The sequence below is a fragment of the Lepisosteus oculatus genome, chromosome 1 (genome assembly GCF_040954835.1).
Source record: "Lepisosteus oculatus isolate fLepOcu1 chromosome 1, fLepOcu1.hap2, whole genome shotgun sequence".
Lineage (NCBI taxonomy): Eukaryota > Metazoa > Chordata > Actinopteri > Semionotiformes > Lepisosteidae > Lepisosteus > Lepisosteus oculatus.
In genome coordinates this window covers 34,349,460-34,366,342 of record NC_090696.1, presented here as the reverse complement: position 1 = coordinate 34,366,342, position 16,883 = coordinate 34,349,460, and the positions used below count along the sequence as shown (strand labels likewise).

Below are 16,883 nucleotides of genomic sequence, written 5' to 3'. Positions count from 1 at the left end.
TTTCATGGAACTCTATATAGCTATCCTCTATATAGCTATGTGTAGAGGCATTTTATCAGTTGGGGAAAAAAAAAAATCAGACTCCAATAAGTCCCCTTCATGCATCAACCCAGTGCATTTACTGTATTTCCTTACAGAAAGCCACTTGTCTGATCATAATGATTTCCACAGCACGCACTCACAGCATCTCCTGAAGGGCTCCCAGGTGCGCGATGGCACATAGGCCTTGCTGGCCGGCTGCTGCAGGAGACAGATGATGGCATTGTCAACCTGATGGAACACCCCCAGGGACAGCAGCCGCTGCCGGACCTCCTCAGACAAGCTGTACTCCTCCGACTTGAGCAGCTCCCTGATCGTGTCAAAGTCCTGCTTCAGCTGTAGGGCACCCTGAACGCTACAGAATAGAAGAAAAAAACCCCAGAGATGTAGGAATTGTGAAAAGGGGCTCATTTCATTTTCTTTACTCTTTTTAATTTCTCCTTTGGAGCAGTTCAGCACAGGTCATCTTTTTTTGGAAAAACAAAAAAACCCCGCGTAGGCAGGCCAGGTGAAATAAGGGCTTTTGCTCTGAATGGCATCATGTGAAAGTCACAGCTGAATAGTTTTGTGTGTGGCGGGACAATAAAAGGACACTGTTTGTGTCATAAATCCATCAAAACCGAGCAGCCCATTTCAGCATTCAGCATTCGCTCAAGACTTATTCACAGTTAACAGAGGAAGAGGAAATCCAACAAAAGTGGAGTGAGCAGAGTGCTAGTGTGCATACGACCATTTTAAATATTTAACGATGGGGCAGACAAGAAAAGAAATGCAGTTTGCTCATTTGACAACATCTGGATAGCGCACACACACGCAACACATCTTCTAACAAAAGAAAACGCAGACCTGAATTTGATTTTTTGTTTCAGGATGTGCTCCATCCAGGCTTCCATGAAGGCCGTCGTGGCCTCCGTCAGAGCGAGAGCTCTGGCTTCGTCGGGCAGCGGCTGAACTCCCTCCAGCACCTGACCAAGCACGCTGTGAGCAGCGGAGGCAGCGTACTCACTGGGGCTGCCTGGCAGCTCTGCAAAGCACACGACCACACAAGAGCTCAGCAACTCTGCACACTCGTGGAATGAACACGACTGCCGTTTATTTTTACACGTTTTTATCAAATATAACAAATAATCACCAATGAGGATTTGCAGAGGCACACAAAAAGTCTGGAGATGTTGACTTGATACCAGCATTGAGAGTTAAGATGATTTCGGATGTTAAAGACATAAGTGTTGGCCTTGCTTTCTTAGCTACTTATTGTACATAATTATTCTCTAAACGTAACAACTAACAACTGGTTTTTAACAGAGGACTGATCTCAGCTAGGTCAAATACATTTTGATTATATCTATGTATTTTGAACTGAATGTTACTGGTGCTGCATCTTTTCATTAAGAAATCAGCCTATAATAGTAATTTAGAAAAATTGCTTGATTTACTTAAGTCTACACTTCACCAGCTATGACACCCTTTCTTGTAATGCTGATAACATTTAGCAAACAAATGTTAAAATACTCTTATCCGATAGATACATGACAGTCATATAGTTCTTTGAACTGTTTAAGAAAAACAGGACATGTTTCCCTGGAAATTAGTTAAGGTACAGATTCATAATATGATTTGTCAAACAATGACAATTTAGTGTGCAATTACATGAATAGTAAATGGAAAGCTTTCCGTTAATTATTAATTAACCCTCAAGCTGAATGAACCAGCCAAAGAGATAGCACAGCGTAAGTGCATACTTCCACTGCAAGCCATACAGGTCTCTTTGCATTTTAAGTACTATCAAATAGCAACCAGCACTTTGGAAAACTGAAAAACTGCTGGTGGGGCAATTAAGGCTTTTCCAAAAATGAAAATGAAAATAGCAGTAAGGATAAACTATATCAGGATAATACAAACAGTGACAGTTCATATTTTACAGCCCTGTTGTGTTACAAGAAATACTCATTAACATAACTACACTATTCTCTAAAAGACTGCCACAAAATAACCAATAAACACTACCCCCTCAGCAAAATGCATTGTTCTTTCATCAGTAATGTGAGAACAAAAATGCATATAAATAGACTAGAGCAAAAACATCTACAGGTACAGAAAAATAGAACATGATGAAAGCAACTAATCATATTAAAGTATATCCTACATAATATTAGCAGTTTGTGATTGAGTAAGGTGAGGCTTGGCTCAGGTTTCTTCCCTCTTGGGTGTGAACTGGACACACCTGCCTCGACTGACTGCAGTCAGGTGTACAGGGCAGGGGGCTTTGTCCAAACTCCTCCAGTTCAGGAGAGAGCTAGCTTCTAGGACCTTAGTGCTGTGGGACTGCCGGCTTTATAACTCTCTGGAAAATGTTTTTGTTTAGTCTTGTTGTGTTTTTTTTCCTTGTTGGCCCGAGTGCCATTGTGGCTGAGCCAGCAAAGAACTTTCCCTCCAGCCCGCCCTGGGACACAGCTGAAACCAAAACCTTGAGGCCTTGATAATAAAGCTATTTAAAGAAAACAAAAATATAAAAAATACATCTGCTTACTACATTCTTTAAAAAAAATTAAAGCTGCTCCTTAATTTGGAGTAGTTCAAGATAATTAAAATTTAAAAGCACTTTGAGGATCTTATCACAAAAACTCACAAGTTAAAAAAGCACAACATTTCAAACCTCAAATTGTTACATATAGCATTATTACAGGCACCTTCCAACAACCAAAGCATGAAACATAGGACAAAAACTATTCTTATAACATTTAAATGTACTGTACCTAACTCAACAGTGTTCTTGGAGAATGAGTTCTTGGATAACACCCACAACAGAAGGGCAGTTAACCACTATTTTGAGAACTTCTTCAATCATATTACTTGACATCAAGCTTACCTGCTCTGCAGTTCACTCTCCAGTGTTTTCCCCCAGGCATGGTCTGTTTAAATATCTCCACTGCCATCTTTTTACAGTCTGTTGAAAAGATCTTCAGCACATTCTCTGAAAAGGCCTGTACCAAAACAGAAAAGGAAAAACTCAAAAACAAAGATAATAAAACAGGCAAAATCAAAGAACAAAGATATTTAACTGTCAAAACAAAATGTTCCTGCTGCACTAGCCTATACTGAAAGGTCATACCAAGGTATTTCATGATTGTCCTGTCTTCATATTTCTCTTATGACGAAAGCATACAATCTTAAACTATTTTTTTTTTTAAATGTAAAAAAATAAATAAATTTGCCTTGTCTCCTGTAGTAGACATGGCTAGAGCCTAGTTTACAGGTAACTGGTAAGGCACAGGGATCGCTGTAGTCAGCCAAGGATACCCTAACTTCAGCCAACCACAAAAACCCTCCTTCAGCTGTGCACTGCCACCTGGGCAACCCAGCTGTCCTCACCTGAAGGTTCAGCCAAGGATACCCTAACTTCAGCCAACCACAAAAACCCTCCTTCAGCTGTGCACTGCCACCTGGGCAACCCAGCTGTCCTCACCTGAAGACATAGAGAAGGCTAAAACTGGTGATGTCTGCACTATACAGTAGATCTGAAGGTGCTCCAAACTAAAGGGTTTGGTTTTGCCAAAGGGGGCATTTTAAAAACCTCTCATGTTCTTAAGCTGCACTATTTGTTAAAACACTTGGAAACCACTAAAATATTAATTGACAGTTTTAAAATTATATGGTTGCCACTACTGCCTAGAGAGAGAAACTGCTATTGTTCAAGTCAATACATCTTCTAGTTCTCCATCTTCAATACTACCTCTGGAATTCTTAGTGTTTCAAAATAAACAGTTTCGGCCTGGTTGTGCAATTTAACAATGGCAAACAAAATGCAGAAACAGCAGCTTCTGTATTAATGTCTTGTGACTGTTGTAATCAGCAAAATATTTAGTGTCAGTCATTCCAACAATTGGTAACCTAGTAAAGTGTCAACAGTGAGCAACAGTTCTTAAACAGAGCACAGACAGAACAAGTGCTTTGCACAGCACCTTCATTTCCATATGTAAAAGTCAGTGTTCTATTGAAAATCCCAAAACAAGAAGCTAGTTAACATGCAAAACAATGGTCTTGTGACATTAAAATAAGATGCACCAAAAACACGAGCATCCAAATAATACTAATCCACCTAACAGGCAGGTCTCAACTGCCAAACTGAGCAACAGTGAGCCAAGGACAGAAGCATCTCACAAGAAAACACCACCAGAAGCATTTGCAGCAAATGCGTTGGGAGTGGCCAACAACACACACCACTAAATGAAAGAAAGAAAGGTTCTTCTGTTACTGCCAATATAAGAAGAAATTAAATGCAGTTGTAGGTTTAGCAGATTACATCAAGTAAGCACAAATATCAGTTTTATTATTTTAATAGTAAGCTGGTTAACTGAACATAGATTTTGTGAAACTGCCATTTAAGAGGTCATTCAATTTTAATGTATTAAAATAAACAACAAGTCTTAGACCCAAAGCGGACTTATTTTAAAATCTTTCGTTTTTTGCAGTACCTATAATTTGACACTCACCGATACATTAATAAAGTAGTAGTATGGTACATAATTATTCAGCCTAGAATTATTTAACAAAGACATAAAAATGAGACAACTGCAGGTACCTCACAGATTGTTATGAGATCGGTATCAGTAAGTAAAGATGTTCAATCAATACAGTAATACGTTTAAGATACACTCAAAACCATGCTGTACCATCTAGGCTACCGATATATTTTAACTTTCGCACTTCAGAACAAAAATAAATTTTTAAGTGTTTTAGAAGTACATTACAGTAAGGTTCTAAAAAAAAAAACCAGTGCATTCAGTGCCTTAAAATGTCATATCTTTTTTTTATTACTTATGTAAGGCTCAGTCACTCCCAGGCCATTTAATCTGGCGAGGATGTTCTGCCAGATGTTTTGTTGTCTGCCTATTGCACTTGATGACAGAGGAGTTTGCTCATGTTGTATTATTTCCGGTAGCAGGACTTCTAATTTCTGAAATTTCTCTGCACTTTTCTGCAAGGTGGTTCAGCTTGCTGATGTGTTAACCAATTTACCTACACTCTGCTAATGGGCAGGACGTCTGTTTCCTGCCTTGTTTATGTTTCAGAAGCTACTAATTATCCTCTCTTTTTTTATTCCCTATATAAGAGGGGCACACCAAAAGGTAAAAGTGTAAATGCTGTAAGAAGCAGGTAAAGTCAATGTCCTCTCACCTGAATATTTGCTGCTCCTTCTGTGAGCTGGGCAAGCAGTGTTTTTTCTTGCTGTAGCAGTAAATTACCAGTAAGTCCTGGAGTGCATTTGTCGTCCAGGTTTAAGGCTTCAACCAGTGGCACAATTTTTTCTATTTCAGCCTTCAACACCTATAAAAAGATCATATTGTTAGATTCACATGCAGTTCGTGGGTCGGCTTTGCATCATGTGTGATTTGCCAACAATTTCAGTCCATTTAAACCTTGACCGAAAGTCAAAAATACAAATAATTAGGGAAAAATACCCTTATTACAAAATAAATAAAAACTGAACTTCTGACAGGTAAAAAATATCTGAAGCAGACTATTTGGATCTAAAGCGCTGGATGAAATAGGCTTTCATGTCAGTTACAGTAGTCAAGCATCACCTTCTCAAAGGGCGCTGGAGTCATGCCCAGACGTGAAACCTAAATCCACTGAGAACATCTTTTGGTGCAATTCACAATGGTTAGTTTTTTCATGTATTATCACTGCTCAGATAGTTTCCATTTATAGATATTGCATGAATCTATACAAAACATGTTTTCAAGAAATGTAAAGAGTGGCTCCAACACATGTACTTGGTCAGGCACCACCAAGTAATTATTCCAACAAGCTACTTAAGAACACAAGAGATTCGGTCCTGTACAGACCATTAACAAAACTCCTCCAACAATCAGTGAAGAACTGCATAAAAGCCACTCACTGGAAAACTGCTAACACAGTGCACACACATAAAAAAGATGACAAAACCAGACCAAAGCATTATCCATCAGTATTACTTCTATTACATGTAAGTCCATATAATCAGAACTAAAGGACCATCTCTGTACAACCGAATTCTTGGTGATAATCAACATGAGATTAGAAAAGATAAGATTCAGTTACCTAATTTATCTGAATATCAACAGCAGAAACAGATACAAAGAGCATATCTCATTTATTCATTCCTCATTAAAGAGAACTGGTTAATGAAGGGCAAGAGCACAGATAAGCAGCAAATTTTCAAATTGGGATGATGCAATTAATAGAGTACCTACAGGGCTCTGTATTAGGACCACTGTGTCTTCACACAATACTTTAGTTACTCGACAAGGCAGTTGAATGCCCCATTACCATCTGGTTGTATATCACTTGGTCCTTGGAAGCATTACCAATCATTGTATTTGTATAACTATTTTTTTGCAAAGCTTACTGTTAAGTGATCCAGAAATCTCTTCTTAATACTATAACTGCTAGGAATGATTGCAGTTAATGTAGGATGTATTTCTTCCTGGTGCAGTAAAAATGACTGCAGAAAGGATTCATTACTCCAAATGTGCCGTTGGGAAAATGATAAGGGATTGTTTTTTCTAGTATGAACCTGGATGAGTGACTGCTTGAAGCAGAGCTTGCTTGCTTCCAAATTCCATATAAAAGTTCATATGCCAATTTACTGACATACAACTGCACAAAAGGTAAAAAAAGGTAAGAGAGATTATTTTTTCCCCATCAATGTTAGATTAGATTCTAGTCAAAAGCAAAGGATCATGTGTTAAAACATTTCAGTGCGGAGCAGATGCAACTAATATTTGCGGATCTTGAAAAAAAATGCTACACTTCTAACAGTCACTTACTAATTCTAAAATAGGTGCTTGTGTGCAACACAAAGTATGTCCTCCTCTAAGGCCAGTCTGGTCACTGTTAACTACCCCCACTGAAGCATAATTAACAGTAACAAGAACAGAGTCCTAGATACAGGATATTATTTAAGGGATTGTTCCTTGATTACAATTGATTTTTCAGCAGCTGCATCTGGTTTTTTCACAGAGCATGAGGGGACTGCAACACCTGTTAACCTGGCTGTAAGATAAATACATACACTGCCAGACAACCTGTAAGTTACATAGGTCTTGACTTCCCCACATAGTGACTATCTCTATGCCTTCAGCTTGAATAAGGCCAGTTAGCTCTCCCTTTCAACTATACTCCTACACGGTAAAGTCTATTTAACTAGTAGTTATGGTCAGATGAATGTATTTAGCCGAGTGATACGGGTGGCAACCTACAAAGGACAGATTTCAAATGCTTTGCCTTTATTTACAAAAAACCACTTTGCGGGATTAAATACCGTTTCCTTTCCACATTTCTTGCCCCATGCTGAAGCTTTTACGATGTGGCCGAAACCTATCCCTTCAGGATCGATTCCCTATCGGACAGACATTTTAATAAACCCATCAGGGAGGCCGAGAATGGTGTGAACAGCTAGATTAAACTGTCACTCAATCTGTATTCATGAACTGGACTACATTTCCCTACTCAAAGATCAATTATTATTGGCAGTTGTAGCAGAATTTTTAAACCCACTTTGATCCCGCCAGCCACCCTACTTTCCAGGCGACTATTAAACTGAGTCAATAATAATTAGGAATTCAGTGACCTTTTTACCCGATATACTGTGTTTCTGCTTTAATTATTAACTCTAATTCCTGAGGTGACCTTCAAACCATATGGAGAGCTGCTATTAATTAGCTCCCAGATTTCCTAGGAGCTACATAAAAATGTTAATCAGGGTAGCTTTAAAATGGTATCACAAGCCAATCTGTCACACTTAGTGGTGCAATTAGACCTACAGTGTGGGTATCTCACTGAAGTTAACTCCCGTGCCCATGCTTATACTGTAAGTAGTGTGTGAATATCAATGGTGAAATTAAATATGCTCAGCGTGATGCTTTGTTTGCAATTTCAAATTTATCAGTTCTTTTGGATTGTTTATGGGTCTTTTTTTTAAAAAAAAAACACATCCCTGGCTGCACGAATATAAGGCAAAAGTGGAAAAATTTCACAAACCTGATAAGCCAGAAAATCATTACCTCTTCTCTGCATGTGAAATGATTTTAAGTCACAGGTCTTGATGTTCCATTGTTACTGAAGCATTTATTTATTCAAGTATATGAAGGTGGAAGTGGGTTGTGCAAATTTAAAAGTTACTCTACTGTAGCACAAAAATGCTCACAGTGGTTCAAAAGAACTAAAACTGCATTATTCATCTACAAATGCAAATGGCAAAATTAGACATTTATGCACTGAATTTGCAAAGCCACCTACAATGTTAACTGTTGGACTGGAATTCTAGGAAAAAACTGAATTGTGTAAGTCCACAGGGATTAGTTTGGATTTTCCATGCAAAGCTACTGCTTTCTGTTATGATTTAACCATCTTACAGTGCAATTTGAATTGTATTTCTTTCCAAATCTATCAACATATATGCCAGTATTTAACCACTGCATTTTGCGCTGTAAATTACTGAAATGAGTAAGCATGATTACTCACAGGAAGTAATATTTCTACCAGTCACATGGACAGTATGCTGATGAAGCAATTTTTTAATTTTGAAGAGACATCATTCTGTTAGGATGGGTACATCCTTAGTTTCAAATCAACCTTTCAATTATATTAGTTAGATAAAAATGAAGGAAGATCCTTCTTTGCAACACCAGAAAAGTCAGAATTTCACTTTTTGAAATTCAGATTCATCAGTCTTTTTGACTTGGTAAGAAACATTTTACAAAACAGATTTCACATCAATTAATTACAATCCACCTCTCAGGACCCCACCAGCACCCCCCCCCCAAAAATAAATAAATAAATAAAGCGCTTTGAGAAGCCACCTTTAAAGGCGCTATATAAAATAAAGTTTATTATTATCAAATCTCTAATTCCAAAACTTATTAACAAGATTAAGAAATTCTGGGGAAAATATCTTAGCAATTAGGCATATACAGTGCCGTGAAAAACTATTTCCTCTATTTTGCATATTTGTCACACTGGATGTTTTCAGATCTTTAGACAAAATCTAAGCTTAGATAAAGGGAACCAGAGTGAACAAATAACACTTTATTAAAGAAATGAAATAATCATAATAAACAAAGTTATCCAACACCCATATGCGCCCTTGGAGAAACTTTGGCAGGTCGGACACTCCTGGCAAGACTCACTACTGTTCCCAGTGTTCTCCATTTGGAGATGATGCCTCTCGCTGTGGTTCAGTGGAGTCCCAGAGCCTTAGAAATGGTTTTGCTTTCTCTTCAGGAATTTCCTTTGATCGTGGCCTAATGTGCTTGTTGAATCTTTGTGCTGGCAACTTGACTCTGATGGTAAGTGTCAAAATAAATGAGGTTTATACTGAGCAGGGCTGGCTGTAATCAACCCTGGCTCTGTTTAATCAGCTGACTCTAAATTATCCCTTTAATTGGGTTGATTTAATTACTTTCTCCACACATTGCCAGTTGGTGTTGGATAACTTTGTTCATTAAATAAATGAAATAAGTAAAAAGTGTTATTTGTTCACTCGGGTTCCCTTTACCTAAAATTAAATTTTGATTGAAGAACCGAAAACATCCAGTGGCAAAAATACTTTTTTTATGGCACTGTACTAAATCCCAGCATCCAGGAGTATCAATACTGATATCCTGAGGTGACCCTTATGCATGAGGAATCCTAATCAAGTCCTTAAAGGTTAAAAGTTTTTGGGTTTGTATATCAGTTTAGAGATTAGTTACAAGGGAAAATAAAACACTAGTTTATATTGGACAACTTAAATATTGTTTCCAGGTCTTAAGCCAGTGGTGACTCAAGGTCAGCTAACCAACTAGCAAGACTGGAATCCTCCAAGGACTGCACTTGTCTAAGCACACTTTGTTTCTTCAACACATTTGATAAAGTATAAATGGAGCAAGACCTTGGAAAAAGGAGGTCAGACCCCTTTCCCTTTACAAAGAAGGGAAAAATTAGAAAAAAAATGCTACTTGATTACTATTTTATGTTTACCTTCCTTCCATTTCCTGAACAACAAAGGATTTAGCTTAGGCTAGCTTCTGTTTAATCAGATCTGAAATGCAGTCCTGAGCAGAGTCTGTATGTTTTGCAGGCATTTCCATGTTCAGCACAATAAACAACACCTTGATTAGCTATTAGGCACTGAAGTGTTAGTGCCTTCTGTACATGCAAGATCTACTGACTAGGCTGGGGAACAAAGCATTTACTGCTAACTAGTGTGTCTGTCGGTTAGTCAACAAATCCATGTACTTCTCCATCCAAACTGAATGAAATATCACTTTTTACACCTGCAGATCAACAGGAACACTGAAGACTAGACAGAGCTCAGAGAGATATAGGGTTTCATTTTGTGTTTGTTTGGTGTTATAACAATAAATCAAAGAGCTTTTCTCCTATTTTACAGTTTCATTTGTGTTTCCATTTCCTGAGACCCCCCAATTAAAAGCTAACTACTATTACACCAGACACTGGCAGTGTCACAATAAATAAATGTGCTTATTACAATACTTAACAAGGGCTCTACTGTAAAAGTCACAGGCTACAGTGTGAGAAGCATGTACATCTGTGATGCAAGCTTTTCACTGCAGATGCTATCATGTGTGATTCTGTCCTATTCCTTTCACCGAGCTGAAACAAGTAAGTGCCTGTTCATTGCTCTCCGAGGCCGAGATGCTACACACCATGCCATAAATGTTCAACTGGGCACCCACAGCACAACTGTCACATTCTTGTCTTTCAACAAAGCCATCATTACGTAAGCAAAACAAGGATGTGCATTGTCCTGCTGGAAGGTTATCACGTCTGGATGAGCCTGCAGGGAGCAGGGTCCCACGATTCAACTAATGTAGTGGCATGCAGTCAGGCTGCCATTGATTCCAAATAGAGTTCAGTAGTGACCAGACATGCCTTCTCTCGCCACTTCGTCCTCCTTAGCAAGACGTCATGACTGTCAGTATCCCAGGTCATGGCCTGTCTTTAACTGTTTGATTGTAACATCTTCCTAGGTATGCCCATGACACAACAGTCTTGAAAATAGGTGTAATTTGTTTATTCTCTGCTTTTTCCTTTCTTGATCTTCAACACCATAGTGTACCTCTTCAACACACACATAAAAGGGACGAATTAGTGCTTACCTAGCAGTCACTCCTCAGTATCAGTCAGTAATGATCAATGAATCAAAATGAGACCAAAAATATTTTATCAATACACATTCATTTTTTCTAAAAATGTGCATAGAGTGATGCACTTATTTTGATGCTCAGTATATTATTGAAAGGTCTATAAGTTAAATCATATAATTCACCTTATAACCACAATGCATATAATTTCTCAATTACAGTATCTTTGTAAAAACACAATTCTTAACGTCAAGTTTTGAATATGGATAATTGCTACCAGATGAAATTTAAGAAAGCTTCCTCTTGGCATACAAACAAACACCCAAAAAAGGGTTCTGACCAATTTTTACATATGTAACATATTAGACATCTCTACTACGGTATTATGTTTAAGGTACAACATTAAATGCTGCTCCATTTTGTCCCCTTGAAATTAATACAATTATCAAACAAAACAGACAATTCAAAAACTATTGCATAATGCAATCAAACTGGGAATTTTTTTTATACAAATGCATGACGTTAATTATGAGGTTTAACATCCGGAAACACCTGTTACTAACAGTGACAAATCTTACTTCCTTAAGATAAGTCAGAACTTTACCCACATTTAAGCCTCTTCTCTAACTAAACTATCTAAAAAGTAACTTCTGGAGATGGAAAAAAAACCTGCAGAAAAATGATTGCACAAACAGAAATGCATGACCAAATAGATTATTTTTGATCAGTTGCTAGGTAATCATCAGATGATTAAGTGAATATTTCAGAGTGTGATGGGTTGCCCCATGAAACCAAAGGTCATGTCTAAGGTCATCTCGAAATACCCAACAGAGAGAGATGGGATGCTTGGAACATCCACCCACAGCAAATCATAAACACTGCAGGCCTGTCCAGGACAGGGAAAGACCCACACGTTCCAGAGATCAACTTTATACAGGTACCTGCACATGTGTAGAGTTCACAGAAAATGAGTGAAGTATTTTGAAACAGGTCATGGGTCCTAATTTCTGCTTTGTTATTGGTGACCACTTGTGATCAGTACCTATGTTTCCTTTCTTTGCTTCTATCTCACCGCACAAAACTGAATATTAATCCATTGTACTCTTCTCTCAGAGCCATCTCTTTTAATGTGGCAAAGTTTCCAAGTTGATATGCCCCCTTTCTGATTCCAGAGTAGAATGACCAGTCCTGCTATGGACTTCCTCACGTTATCATCAGAAACAGGAAAGTGACTAGCCTGTAGTTCTGTCCTCCCTCCGGAAATCTATCTGACCCAATTTCCAGCTAAACTCGCACGTAAAACTTTGTAACCTTCTCCGAGGCCAAAGTCCATTACTAGATATACACACGTGTTGATCTGATGGAAGTGAAACTGTATCATTTTAAACATGAGATTCAAAGCTACCAATAAAATACAAATGAGAACACACTGAATTTGGGACATACAGGAACTAATAAGAATGTAACTTTAGTCCCACATTTAAGTACAACATTTTGTTAAAGAAGGTCAGCTGTTTAATTCGATTTAAAATAATTCAATTTCCTTCTGTGGTATGCACCTTCATAGTTAGGATGACTTCTTTATAGACATATTAAGTTCTATCTTACTTAGCTGCGAGATGTTGCCTCCAAAATGACACAGGGTCAGTGATCACAAGCACACTACTGGCAAAGGGCAATTGCATGCAGAATAGAAAGATATTAATATCCTGCCCATAATTGTGATTAATGGCCACATACAGGAGCCGAGGTAGAATGACCAGGCCAAAGCAGGCACTTTGTGTTGCTATCTTATAGAAACAAATGTCCTCAGGGCCAAAGGCTTCAGCAGCATTTATTAGAATGAAAATAAGTCAGGCCAAAATTCTTCCCACCCACCAGAGGGAATTTTCCAGCTGTAAGTATTCAGTTGACTAGTGGTTTTGTTTCTGACTTTTAAAGGAAGTGTTTTTTCATTCGCAAGTCAAATGTTGACATGAGCATGAAGTCTGATCTAAAAGAAAAAATAAAAGTTGTGTAAGTAATGAGAATATCTATTCAACAGCTTAAATTATAGATAAGGTAAAGCATTTATCACACTGAACAAGCTTACAGTTACAGAGTAGGGTAACTTATTGCTTTTAAGTTATTTATACTGCTTCCAAGCACATTTCCAAATGTAGGCCAACACTTGGGAATTGTTCTAAAGAATTAAAGTCTTTTCCAAATGGAAGATGTATGAAAAGCAAAGTCAAGAAGAGAACCGCAGGGAAAAACAAAACTAAGGATCAGATAACTAAATTCTTATAGATAAATGCTAGGCACATTAGAAGCTAAATGCATGAGACAGAAGCTACTACATAAGTAGGAAATTATGAAGTTACTGGAGAGATAGAAAAGATGGAAGGTGGACATGTAGTGCTATATATAAAAAAAGAGTATTCAAACTGAAGAACTTAACCCAAAAAGCTTGAAATTCTTTGTATGGATGGGTCAGACAGAATATACATGAAATTAGTGGAAAATGGATGGTAACAGTTTAAACAGATTTTTTCAACAGAATAGATTTACACCAAAACTAAATCATAACCTTAAACACAATACCTCAAATGGCTTAATAAATCAATTAGGAAAAGAAAGCAACAACATGATAAAAACAACAGGATACAGTCAAAGCAAAGGAGTACAGTGAAAGAAAACATCAAGGATGAAGTAAAATGTATCTGGCACAATAAGGGGAAACTTCTAGGCAATGAAAGGGAAAAGGGTGATGTACTAACAGTAATTCATTCAGGTATTCACTAAGGAATAAGTCAACAAAAGGCCTCAGGCAGCAAGGAACTAAGCTCCTTATTAAATTGTATTCATATAAAAAGGAGAACTATTTCAGGTACTAGAAGTTCTCACAATTAAGAAATCACCAGGGCCCCATGGTGTCCTGCCAATTGTGCTTAAGGAAACAAGATGTTATCCACAAGACTAATTTAACTCTTTCGACAGTTGCTCAGGGTTGGTACAGAACTGCCTTCATATTACATGGAAGGCTGAAGAAACAATTATAAGAACTAAACTATAGGAGCATCAATATGGAAATGCTTAGGGATGATCACCATGGATATAGAAAAGGCAGGTCTTGTTTAACCAACTTGTAAAAGTTTCTTGAACAAGCAGGAACAATTACTGAAACACATTCAGAGCATATAGTGTATAAAATATGTACTGATATGGTGTATTGAAACGTTCAGAATGCTTTTAATAAACTTCCACATAAAAGATTAATTCTCAAATTGTAGGCAGTAGACATTTGATTAAATGTGTGTGTGTGTGGATTGAGAATTGGTTACCAGAAAACCAAGTATACATAAGGAGTGAATGCTCAAATTAAGCGGAGGTAATTTGATGAGTACCAAAGGGATCTTTACCAGAACCACATCTCTACGTTATTTATATTAATTGTATATTAACTGTAGTGATCATTTGACTAAAATACTAGAGAAGCAACATAAATTCATAAAGACTGAGACAAGACTCAGGACTAGGCAAACACCTACAATAGCAATATCTTTTTAGGTAGACAAGGGCAGGATCTTACACACGGGTAGAAAAAACAAAATTGGAAATATTGAATTTGAAAAAGTTAGTTACTTATGAAAAAGACATATATTTATGCAGATAACATTTACATCCATGATCTAGATTCTGGTATAGTTAATAAACTAGTTGTTCTTCCAAAGGACACTAAAACAGGAATATTAGCAAACTATGGAAGTAGCAAATGTAACATATGATGTTTGATAAAAATTCAAACAATCAGACTTCAAAATACAGTAAAACGCAAATGAGAGGAATGAGTATGGAAAAAGCTATCAGTCACGTCGTTAAAGCCAGCATCCTGGTTTCTTTCAAGAAATGGCTGAATGAAATCCTTGGATCAATTTGACCAAATTGGCTAGATGCACTGAATGACATTCTTTTATTTGAAACTTCAGAGTTCTTGTGTTTTTCTTTAAAATAAAACAAAACTTAAAAGTTGAGCAGCTCAAGTTTATAAGATAATAAAATGCAATCACACCTAAAATCTTGACATAATTAAAGCTAATAATTGCCAATTTAATCATATTCCGAGTTTCACTGAATGAATCAAATTGAATTACAGCATTTAAAGATAATGTAGACGTTAGGACAAGCAATAGAATAAATTTACAAGTTAAAAGTAAAAATAGTATGGATATACAGTATTTTGCATTATAAACACAAAATAATGACAGAGAAGAATTAAGCTTCAGAAAAACGTACACTGAAAACATGCAGCTGCACATGCTAATAGCATTGCTAGGTAATATTCCAGACAGTTAGCCTTCTAGCCTTAAGTAATTCTGAAATTGCTTCTTTGAATAGCAGGTTGTCAAAAGCAAATTCACGACTTGTTACACCTGGAAGTTGTAATCATTTCTCAGATGGAGTGCAGGAATTATTTCAACTTTTAAATTCCATTCTGTACTCCCTTTTATTTGCATAACAGATCCTAGTATTCTTTAAGACATTCAATCGAGGCTGAAAACATAATTGTGGGTATCAAGTTAAACAAGGGTGTAGATGCAAACATTCGTAATAAAATTTGAAATACGAGAAGTCTGAAAACTTTTAGTGTACAAAATCCTTATCCACATTCATTCATGCAATCATTAAAACGTTTAAAATTTATAAATGCTCAAAAAGAAAATAATTCTATGAAAAACAACAACTATTTGAGATACAAATACAAAATGGATACCAATAAAGTGACATACTGTCCAAGGGTGATACTACTAATCACACTAGGGTAGAGACAGACACGTCTTGGGAAGTTTCTGTAAATCTGATTTTCTGTATATGTTGCTTGAGAGAACCAACTACATATAATAATAGTCTGTATTTATTTTTCTATATTAAATTGTATTAATACACCTGATCAGTAACGCTCTTATACATAAAAGTATAAGACATCTTCATCTGTAAGTCATATACTGTATTCTATACAATGAAGGATTACTTTCAGGTTTCACAGGCACTGGGATGTGCACTCTTCCTGGCAAATTTGCTTAAGCTGCCTGAAGTTGCTTGGGGTTCTCTAGTGGACATACATTTTCAAGTCTTCCCACAAATTCTCAATAGGTTTCAAATTAAGACTATGACCAGACCACTTACAGTAAAAACATTCACTTTCGTAGGTCAATCCAGTGTAGCTTTGACCTTCAGATCACCGTGCTACTGAAAACTAGATTTTCACTCCTGTTTTCAGTCTTTAGCAGACTAAAACCAAGTTTCCTTAATTATTTGTCTGTACTTTGTCTGTAACCTTTTTCTTTCAATCCTTACTTTCCAGTCCCTGCTGAGAAGAAGCATCCCATAACATACTGTGGCTCCACCATGCTTGCAGTAGGGGTGGTATTGACAAGGAGAAGTCCTATGTTGGGTCTGGATTAAGCACTACACAAATGTCAAGCATTTTAGGCAGAAAAGTTCCAATTTGGTCTCATCTGACGAAATTACCTTTGGCCACATTTATTGCAGTTTTCAATGACTACAGTATCACTGTTTTGCTTTGAAAGCTGCTTAGTATTTATTGTGGAATCTTTGCTTAACATTCACTCCCTGACCAAAAAAAACCCCTCTCAAACAGTTGTTTTTATTCTGAAACCAACAAAACCACTATGGCAAGTAGACGGAGGATACTCAACTAACTGTATGGTT

The 16,883-nt window shown here is 37.1% G+C and overlaps 1 protein-coding gene across 1 annotated transcript in view; it reads right to left on the bottom strand.

The window, feature by feature from the left end:
• ccdc142 (coiled-coil domain containing 142) overlaps positions 1-16,883 on the bottom strand; it is a 38,118-nt gene that overhangs the window by 2,795 nt on the left and 18,440 nt on the right. Inside the window, exons 9-12 of the mRNA XM_069189677.1 lie at positions 5,218-5,367; positions 2,909-3,023; positions 886-1,063; positions 183-394 (exon numbers count right to left, since the gene is read on the bottom strand). Of these exons, the coding sequence (XP_069045778.1) occupies positions 183-394; positions 886-1,063; positions 2,909-3,023; positions 5,218-5,367 (655 nt within the window). The remainder of the gene's footprint in view (positions 1-182; positions 395-885; positions 1,064-2,908; positions 3,024-5,217; positions 5,368-16,883) is intronic.